A 10,760-nucleotide genomic window follows, 5' to 3' on the forward strand; every position below is an offset into this window, starting at 1 on the left:
TCTCTCTCTCTCTCTCTCTCTCTCTCTCTCTCTCTCTCTCTCTCTCTCTCTCTCTCTCTCTCTCCCTCCCTCGCGTGGCATGAAGCCGTTGCTGGGTAGCCCTCTACTGGTCCACAGAAGAAAGGAGAAGCGTCAGCGTAGTTAACAGGTCAATCAGGTCAAATTATGAACTGGGCTCCCGTGTCTCGTGAACATGCCCACGCCGCCGTCGCTCTGTCATCGCGGCCGCTCGGCAGTCGGTTGTTTCATGTTAACGCAAAGAAAGAGAAGAGGACGTCGCTGTCGCTTACGCATAGTTCACACCTGTGTCATACACCAGCGCCTGCTATTGGCGGGCAATAGCCCCGCTGCCCTGATGCTGTGACCTGTTACACAGTATTGCGTGATGATGGTAAGCCGGTAAGATGTTGTAAGATGATGGTGAACCGGTAAGATGCTGTAAGATGATGGAAAGCCGGCAAGATGTAAGATGATGGTAAGCCGGTAAGATGTTGTAAGATGACGGTAAGCCGGTAAGATGTTGTAAGATGACTGGTAAGCCGGCCGCGATCTAGGTGGAAGGCGGGTGGTTCTCCGGACGGAACGCTTCATATCTTATGCTGCCCGACAGTTCAGGCAACGAATCTCAGGCTGTCGAACCTGGAAAGCTGTCTCAATTCCTTTCTGCCGTATGACGGGGTGTGTGATGTCCTTGTGACTGAGGCGCGCGGCACCCCCCAGGCGTCGACCGCTGCGGACGGTAAGCGTGACTACGACGACGAGGTCTTCGACGACAACGACTTCTACCACCAGCTGCTGCGCGAGCTCATTGAGAGGAAGACTGTGGACGTCAGCGACCCGCTGGCACTCGGCCGGTAGGTGGCAGCAGCGGCGGATGGGGCCTGGCGCGTGCTGACACGGCGTGGGCCGGTAGTTGGCGGGTGCTGGTAGATGACGATGGGGTAGTGGTCAGAAGATCGGTCGTACCGGTGTTGGATGTCTGGTTTTTGCGGCTCAGTGGCTACAGTTGTGCGTTTACGTCGTGTTTGATTTGATGTCACGGCAATACAAGATTTGTTACAAATGTCGCTTCGCCGGAAAAAGGTAGGAGAACGGGGAAACTCGCAATCGTTTCGAATTTGCCTATGGATCATTTGGGTGACTCCTGCAGGGTATTGGCATGGGCGCATCGGTGGTGCGATACCTTGTTGTTTTGTCGCAGCCCGTCATCAGTCACTGAGAAACAGTAACGCATCGGCCGTTTTCAGACAGTGGATCCAGATCCAGAAGCTGCGCTCCAAAATCAAGAAGCGCGTGGACACGCGGGCGAGCAAGGGCCGCAAGGTGCGCTACGAGGTGTACCCGAAGCTGGTCAACTTCCTGGCGTCGCAGCGCGCCGGCTCCATGTCGGCCGCGGCGCGCGACGAGCTCTTCAGCTCCCTGTTTGGCAGCCGGTGTCGGCCCGAGGCGAACGGGCGGACCGCCGCCGCCCCCAGCCTGAACGGCGGCGAGGTCGTGTGACGCGCCGCCGCCGCCCCCGGCCTGAACGGCGGCGAGGTCGTGTGACGCGCCGCCGCCGCCCCCAGCCTGAACGGCGGCGAGGTCGTGTGACGCGCCGCCGCCGCCCCCAGCCTGAACGGCGGCGAGGTCGTGTGACGCGCCGCCGCCGCCCCCAGGCCTGAACGGCGGCGAGGTCGTGTGACGCGCCGCCGCCGCCCCGGCCTGAACGGCGGCGAGGTCGTGTGACGCGCCGCCGCCGCGCTCGGCGCAATACACGGCTGGGGGAGATCACCTGCTGACTCTGACGGGCGGGGGGGGGGGGGACGCTGGTGCCCCGACGCTGGGGAAGTTGGCGCCAGACACTGGTGGATGTGAATATCACAAACAAGCCGCGTGTGAGAAGGGGGGGGGAGGCTAGTGACAGTAAGTGCTTCCTTTTTTCCTGCGAGGGGAATATTTGCAGAGCTCGGTACGTGCCAGTCATGTGTGCGTGCAGGTGGTCCAGCGCTGTTACACCAGTTCTGCGGTGTGCGTCTGCAAGGGACAGCACGATGGAAAAGTGCGGTGGCCCTGGATGGTTCAGTCCCCTCATCCCCAGCGTAAAAGCATTGTATGGACCAAACCTTACTGTCAGACTGGCATCACCGGCAAGGCATTGTATAATAAAGGACGGAGCGCTCATGCCCTCACAGCCTCTTTGGTCGGCTCCCGCGTGCCTGACGGGATAAACGATATTTTTGAAAGAATTATGACGAGCTTTTGTTGCAAGCATAGCGTTCTCGTAATGTAGGCTGCCTGGATCGGTTTCAGCGCACTCTGGTAGCCTGGCATGGCTCGCAAAAGTATCCGCGTGTCGATGTCCACTGTGTTATTTAATCATGATAATTAGCATTCGAGGGGTATTATCATGAAGACACGATCTCATCATTGCTAGCGTTTGGCTCAGCGTAGCTCGCTTTGTTCTTATTTGCGCACCTGGTTTGAAACCCCTCTGGGATTCGTCGTCAGATGATCGCCTTGGAGCACTAGCACCACAGGACACTGCCAACGGCAGGTATACGCTACGCGAAAACCAGCTAGGCCATTGTGCAGTCGAGGTTGTGACATTTTCGTTACAACTGTGCTGCTTCGCTTTCGTGTGGTGTGGCGGGAGCGGGTCACACCGTTTGAACATTTTATAGCCTCCTGTTGGAAATCGCAACATTTGGTACGTACGGGAGACAGGCTGTCGCGATGGGTGACTGACTGGCCAGCTGCCACCATAGATGGATGTCTCGTCAGCTGTCACCATAGGTGGTTGACTTGTCAGCTGTCGCCATAGGTGGCTGACTTGCCAGATGTCGCCATAGGTGGCTGACTTGCCAGCTGTCGCCATAGGTGGCTGACTTGCCAGCTGTCGCCATAGATGACTGACTTGCCATCTGTACCAGTCGCATAGGCGTTGCGGTTGGGGCGGTTCACCGACCCGCCCCTAATTTCTGGTGAAATTCGGCGTGAATCCCATGCAGAGACGTGCATGTAAAACTGGCCTAACAGTGGCACTGTCGGTAACCCGTGGCGGTTTGGGTCGTCCTAAGTTACCACCGCCTTGGCTGGTCACTATACGTTCCCCGTGTGATGCGAACAATGGACGACTGGTTCACTTTTGGTGCTGGTTGATCCAAGTTCTTCATTTTATACCGATCACAGGGATGGTTGAGCCCCACTTCTGTGAACTACACAAAAAACGCTGCGCTTATGCAGGTACAGAGGAGCCGCGGCGTTGACTTTACCTACGCCATTTCCCTCTCATTTTCAAAGTGCAGCTGAGGCTGTCTTGTAAAGACCACAGCCACGCACGCACGCGTGCGCGCATGCACCCATTCCATACTACACACGCCACACTACATTGTTGCACAACCAGTCCAATCCATGTCCGTGCCAGGTTAGTCGCCCTACACGTATGCTGTACCGCGCCCTGAGTGTTTGGAGAAATACCTTGATAATATGGGTGCAACGCAAAAGTAAATGACCACTCAGAAATATTGTTCGGAAGCATCTGTTCGATTCCATGATGTATAAACGGAATAGAGGGGCGCGGGCACTACGTCTCACAAGCATTGTGGTCACCGAACAGCGCCATTTGTTAAGTAAGATCATGCCTTGAATCGCCGTAGTCAGTGAAAGTCTACCAAAACTCGCAGCATCAGTTGGCCTGTTTCTGCACAAATGCAAACGAAGTTTAATGTCGTCGAGCAGAATGCCAACCTGGGCGCTCTAAAGCTCGCCTCGTCAACAAGTAGGCGGGAAAAGGTCAAGTTTACTTTAGCCTTTAATTAGTGACTCATCCTTATCAATCGTGTTCAGCGAAACTAGGTAGTTTCTAGCGTTCATGCACGTTCGTGCAACGGAAATCAAGACCTCGCGGGTTCGTTGATCTATTTTGCGGTCTGGGCCGCGTTGTGGAAATTCTGCCTCGTACACACATGCTTTCCAATATTTCTACGCCACCGGGTTTAGTTGCCTTTCGTTCTTTGCGCGGTTTTCTGACAATAGGTTTCGATCGCCATTTTTGTATTTTTGGTCGTTAATCTAAGATCACCGCTTGTAAATGTATGACTTTGTCAATTGACACCTTGAAACACGATAATCGGTTTGTGACAGGGCTCGGAAAATTCATGAGTTGAACGGATTACACGATGCCAGTGCACTAAACGGTGCTAAAAAGGCGCTTGGTACTAAAAAAAAAAACGGTGCTAAAAAGACGAAAGACACCAAAAATGATCCAAGAATCGCTCATAGATCCACCAGAGCGCCGCCATCAACAAAAAGACCACAGCCACGCACTCGGGCGCGTGCTTCGTACCCGACACAGCACGCTACAGTCTGGCCTCAGCCAGCGCGAGCAGCCGCGCCTGTATGACAGAGGCAGCAGGCCCACCGTCACTGCGTCGGGGCCGTCGCTGCGGCCCTGCGGCCGGCCGTCGGTCGTCGGCCGCCCGTCGGCTGTTCGCCGCCGACGGTCGTTCGTCAGTCTGACTGGCGCCTTCGACGGCAAGGCGCGCTGCTCCGGTCTGCCGCGGCTGTCTGCGCCTCCTACTCCAGTCTGCCGCGGCCGTGTGCGCCTCCTGCTCCGGTCTGCCGCGGCCGTCTGCACCTCCTGCTCCGGCCTGCCGCGGCCGTCCGCGCCTCCTGCTCCGGTCTGCCGCGGCTGTCTGCGCCTCCTACTCCAGTCTGCCGCGGCCGAGTGCACCTCCTGCTCCGGTCTGCCGAGGCCGTCTGCGCCTCCTGCTCTGGTCTCCGCGGCCGTGTGCGCCTCCTGCTCCAGTCTGCCGCGGCCGAGTGCACCTGCTGTTCCGGTCTGCCGCGGCCGAGTGCGCCTCCTGCTCTGGTCTCCGCGGCCGTCTGCACCTTCTGTCCTCGTCTACCACGTCAATCTGCGCCTCCTGCTCCGGTCTGCCGTGTCAGTCTGCACCTCCCGCTTCGGTTTGCCACCTCAGTCTGGGTCTGCCTGCTCCGGTCTGCCCTAACAAGGTTGGTGTTGCCACCGCCTCGTCACGAACTTGCCCGGATTTGACTGGTCAGGCCAGCCGAGGTGCGCTCGGTGGCTGTCATGGGCTAGTTGCTGCATAATTTTGCATGGTGTAATGTCCGACCGAATCCATTGTAGATGACGTTCTATTTGGCTCATATGCTGTAGCATAGGTTTTACAGACCAGTCTCGTGGCCTCATATCCAAAAGGTGGTTTTGACTTGGATGACTTGTGGCTGCTCTCCGAATATGGTCGCTCTTAGATATATTGTAGTAGATGGTAGATCAGGTCTCGTCACATGACAAATCTTCGCATAGGCGTTCCTCCACACTCAGATTCTCACATCGCAGTTTTTCTTATGCAAAAAGTCGTACTCAGATCTTCGTATCGCCAATTCGCTTCCACGAATATTACTTTCCGTTCAATTTCGGGACTGCAAACGCTTGGCAACACAATTCTTTGCACCACACTTCTTCGTGCACGCCTTTTTTGTATCGCATACCATCGAAATACAGGCGATGCAACCCCCTCACAGGTGCTTTATGCTACGTACGCATATGCGACGCTTCACAAGGCATTTCTTTAAATTGTATTGCATTTCTTTCGTTCAAATACGAACACTTTCTTTTCAGTACGAGCAACTTGAATCTTTAAACAGTTGTAATTTTTCAAATACGAACACTTTCTTTCCTTTTCTTTCCTTTTCCTTCAATTCAATATCGATTTCTTTGGGCAACATTTTTTTCCGATTATGCATTCCTTCGCCAGCGCTGAAAATCGTGTTGGAAAAGAAATGTACGTGTGCGAGGGTGGGGAGCAAGGAACAAGGGCTGTGGGGCATTAGGCCTCATCCGGCGCAAGTGCCGCACCCTATCCTCACTTTATAACACATCGGTTCTCGCCCATTTTAGCTTGAGAGAAGTCCATAGATCACGATAAAAACCCACAAACATGCTGTTGGTGCATTGACTAGCGTGCAGACTGGAGGTTACTTGGAAGTTTAACATGGTTTACGCATTTTAGCGCGTCGAAAATGCGTGAAATCTTTGTAAAAGCGACAAAACGCTACACAGGCCAACAACTTTTAGAACTCAGGTGTTCGCCGCTTATTGAACAAAAATATGGCATGCATTTCCTAATGTCAACCAAACAAGGGCAGCCAAAACAACCAAAAAACAGCGTCTAAGCATTAACACATCGCACCCTTTTGAGCAACAATTTTTTCTTGTATCAATCGCACCGGACACCGTTTTGAGCAGCAAAGTTGTATTCAAGCTTCTCAGACCGGACTTGGACTGTTTATGGGCTTCATCCCCTTCCAAAGAAAGCCAAAGCAAATGAGAGTCCTCACCGACCGTACCCGGACTCCGCGGCCGGATCTAAAGCCCCAGTCCTGTTGCCATCCATTTAAGTCAGGGGCAAGGCGCGAGCCAGTTCGGCGTAGCTTTGCGGACATCCTGCTTTACATCCCACGGTGGGACCATTCAGTGCAATCGGGCTCTCCTCTACATGTCAGTAAGGTCATGTATGAGATATCACCTTTACAGTCCCCTTGACCTTTTTGCAGTCATCCCCACCGCAACAATCTCGTTTACATTCCACGGTGGGACCCTATAGTGTAAACGGGAGCTCCTTTGCATGTCAGTAAGGTCATGTATAAGGTTGGCATGCTTTGAAACCAACTGCGGTGTCGCTTGGTGATCGCAGGGTCTTCGAGCGGCAAGCGGACCCTGTGCAACTGAAAGAACCACGAGTATTCAAAGGGCCGTGGGCTGTAGGGAGTCTGAGCTATAGGGCCGTGGGCTGTAGGGAGTCTGAGCTATAGGGCTGTGGGCTATAGGGAGTCCGAGCGGCTAGAGACCTTGAACGGTCAGTGCGGTCCCTGAGCACCGAGGCGAGACCTTGGGCGTCAGAGAGCCCGTCAGTGGCCAGGATCGTCAGAAAGATACCTGAGTACCAACAGGGCCTCTAATTGGCCAAAGGGGTCTTGAGCGAAGATGAACCTTGAGCGTTCAGTGCGGCTTCTGGGCGTCCAGAGTGTCACTGAGCGGACAAGAGGCCCGCAAGAAGTCAACAGAGCTCTGACCGTTCAGTGCGGTTTCTGGGCGTCCAGAGTACCACTGAACGAACGAGAGGCCCGCAAGAAGTCAAAAAAAAAAAACTCTGAGCGCTAGAAGCGGCTTTAGGACGTTCAAAAGGGCGCTGAAGAGTTAAAAATACCCAGATGACCGTGAAGGTAGTTACATGGCTCTGAGCGACCAAAACGCCGCTAAAAGCCTTATAGGCCCTCAGCAGTCAGAGGGGACCTTAGCTTCAGCTTCAGCTAGCATCAGCTTACCAGCCGGGCCCCAGCGCAGCTCAAGACCCCTGAGCGGCCGGAGGGTACTGAGCGGACAGGCGGCATTGGGTGTTTTCCGATGGCTTTGAGCGCTGAAAGGGTCCCTGAACGGTCATCGCAAGTCCGGTCAATGGAACGGTCAACGGTCATCGCCATGCATCGTGTACGATCTCTTTTTGATGAACTTTCTGACCACGAGTCAACGCAATGCCTGTGGAGCACAAATAAGAATATCTCCAGCCAAATATTGTCAGTTACCCCAGACATCCAAGGCTTCCGTCAGTTTTTCCCCTCACCCTGGCCTGACCCTTTCTTCAGCAGTCAGTCGCGGTTTTGCCTCGCCCCCTCTCCCCCCCCCCCTCCCCCTCCCTGGCATCAGCCTGTTCCAGACAGCCGTGGCACTGCATGGCTAAAAAACTGTTTGGCCAACTCTGTCCACACACGAGACAGCTGCAGCAGTTCGGTGCAGCTGGCCTAGATTTCTCGGTTGAGCGCGTCGCTGCGATGAACAACGCGGTCCACCAAGCGATAAGGCCTGTAGTAATAGTTCAGCACTCGAATAATCATGGCTTAGTGTCACACTTGCATATTCTCATGTCATTACTGGGCCAGGCTATTGTTTTCAGAACTGTAGAGACGCTCGCACCAGCGAGCGCTGTTAGCGATGCACCGCCTCTCTGGCGCCACATCCACTTCAAACAGCGAAGGGACGGGGTAGGGGTTAAATAAGCGTTTCTACAAGAAGTTATTGACGTCAATTGGCAGTCAATAGGAGAATGTTGATAAGCGATGTGGTGAAGCAAAGCATATCTTAGCACCGAGTGTTTTCTCTGCTGCCGATAACGGGTAAGCATCGGCGATCCAAGGTGGGTTCTTGCATAGCCGGCTACTCGTGCGTGAGGGAAACTGCTGAAAACTACATGTCCAAGGGTTTTTACCGTGGATTTTAGATTAAAAAATATACCAGGTTGGCGATTTAGTCACGATTACAGCTCCTACGTGCGCTAAATGGATCACGCTTTTTTCATTGTAAGATTGTCGTAAATTTTTGTCGTGAATTAATCTAATAGCAAGTATTAATCTGGTAAGTAATCTAGATTACTTACTAGATAGTCGTAATTTTTTGAGTCGTAAATTATTAATAGCCGTATTTGACACCTATTGAATTTATTTCCAAGTTGTCGGTGGTTTGTTCCTGCGCTCCGGCGTACACTCACCTGACTAACAGGCGGGGAACGATCTCACGGATGACCATCCAAAGATCTCAATCGCATTCAGCACTACATTTGAGAAGACAGTTTGACACCTTACCGAGCCATAACAGATGTCTTTAGAGCCATGTAGACGCATTTACGATACGCAACCCGGTGACTACGAGAGTGCCTAGCAACACTGGCAAATAACCCGACGCCCGTCAGCTCTTGCGATGTTTGTGAAGGCTTTTGGAAAAAAGTTTCTGGGATGCCGGCATAAATTTAACCCATTTAATCTGTTGAAAATTATGAGGGAGCATTCTACACTCCACGCCAAGGTGTAAAACGAATTCTGGGACCGAGCATTAGTCATCAGCCAAGAGAGGCCAGTGCCATAAAAGATGTACAAATCCATGCACTTCCCAATTGCTGCGTAAAGGCTCACAGATCGGAGACGAGCAAATTGTACTTGATCGTTCTATTTTTAAGATCCTTCTAAATTCCTTCCGTGACGAATAAGCCACTTTATCAGATCGAGCTGTTTTTGATCTTCAAGTTCATGCGACGTAGATCAGCGTCTGTAGGTTCATAATTTTCCTTTATGAAATTGGGCCCTGATCACAAAGTCGGTCAGCTGGCTAGCTGCCAGTGCCAGGCCGGCTAGTTGTTGACTTGGAGATCGGCTCGTTGTAACTAGCCTTGCTCCGTCATTCGCAATATTGTCGTCATTGGTGACGGGCACAGAATGACGCCGTGCATGTTGCCTGTGAAGTTGTCTGGCTTGTCACGCTGAGGTGCCTTAATGACATTTTATTCGGATTGATTCTAAGGCTGTTTGCACCCAGCCGGGAATACACCGCCTTCAGCGTCCTCTCCACATGCGTCTTTGTGACTGTCAGAGCTCCGGAAACGTTCGAATGAATCAACTGGGCGCTGCCAACGTGCATGCAGCTGTGGCGCCACTTACATTGCATAGTCCGGCAAGTCCATGTCCGTACATGAGAGGAACAGCAGGGGCGCAGTAGCGAGACCTGAATCACGCCGTGCGTCCCCGGACGTCGCCGGGCCAATGGCTTTGGTACGCGCATGTTGGGGACGCTTGGCCAGTTTTACGAGCAGCGCGTATCACGGCCGTACCACCCGGGCTTCTCCAGGAGCCGGTGGTGGAGGACGCTGTCGAAGGCTTTGAGGTGTCAGCTGTTGTAAGACAGATAACTTGTTCATTGTTTAAACTGTTGACAATGATGCTGACGACGTCGAACGGCGCCGGCTCCGTAGAGCTCCAGGGCCGATGTCCATGTTACTGTCACTGGGTATGTCATGGCTCAGCAGATACGCTATTAGCTGATTGCATACGATGCGATCAGTCTCTTCGGCCACGGCCAGAAAAATAGATGTGAGGCTGTAAGTCCTTGGGTGGGATTTAAAACCTGATTTCAGAGACGATAAGACCTGTGCTAACTTCAAGGAATCCGACAGCATCTCAGATGCCATCGATTTATATGCAATATGTAAGACATGGCGTTCGACCGCTGAAAATTCAAGTAAACCATCTCAATGATAACAGGGGATGGAGGGTAGGGCGGGCAGAGGGGCTCACAAGCAGCTAGGAGGGCTCGGGGGAGGGGGCGGTAGGAAGGGGCTCTTTACGGCAAAAGGGCATCAGCAGCGAGAAATCCTAGTGTTCAGAGGGTCACGACGACGCTGCTAAAAAGGTTCTGGAGACCAAACCGGCCACTGAGCGTCTAGTAGTAGGCCATCAGCAGCCAGACGAGTGCTTTGGTGTCGAGAAGGGTCCATAAACGAGCAGTGGTTCCGCGTGGTAACCAGAAGGGCTCTTGGCGGCCGGCGAAGCCTCTAAGCAGTCAAAAGAGAAAGCGAGCGACCGGCCAGAGACTACGCAGTGGCCAGAGGGTGCTCAGAAGGGCCCTTAAACAGATAAAACGGCCCTTGAGCGACCAGATGAGCTCTGCACGCACTGAACGGTCAGGAAGGTCTTGGCTAGTTCCGAGGTCACTTTGGGACCAGAAGGAACCTTTTAAATGCCTGAGGACCCTGACATCTGGCCAACAAAGGGCCAGGAGCATCAATTACAGGTTGGCCTACCTCAGGTGCTGCACACATCCTCGAAGCTAATGAACCACCTGACCTGCCCGAATTTAGCTAAAAATAAGATTTTTAAACTGATAGGACTTGTCAAAACGATTTTTAAATGTCGTTAGAGGGGGACTTCCCACA

At 53.2% G+C, this 10,760-nt stretch overlaps 1 protein-coding gene across 1 annotated transcript in view; it reads left to right on the forward strand.

The window, feature by feature from the left end:
• Positions 1-1,485, forward strand: part of Aatf (Apoptosis antagonizing transcription factor) — a gene marked incomplete at its 3' end in the record, with an annotated part of 12,481 nt that extends 10,996 nt beyond the window's left edge. Inside the window, exons 9-10 of the mRNA XM_037230701.1 lie at positions 721-854; positions 1,248-1,485. Coding sequence (XP_037086596.1) covers positions 721-854; positions 1,248-1,485 — 372 coding nt within the window. The remainder of the gene's footprint in view (positions 1-720; positions 855-1,247) is intronic.
• Positions 1,486-10,760: the final 9,275 nt, after the last annotated feature.

This window comes from Pollicipes pollicipes, unplaced genomic scaffold (genome assembly GCF_011947565.3).
Source record: "Pollicipes pollicipes isolate AB1234 unplaced genomic scaffold, Ppol_2.1 Scaffold_6686;HRSCAF=7923_pilon_pilon_pilon, whole genome shotgun sequence".
NCBI classification, from domain to species: Eukaryota; Metazoa; Arthropoda; class Thecostraca; order Pollicipedomorpha; family Pollicipedidae; genus Pollicipes; species Pollicipes pollicipes.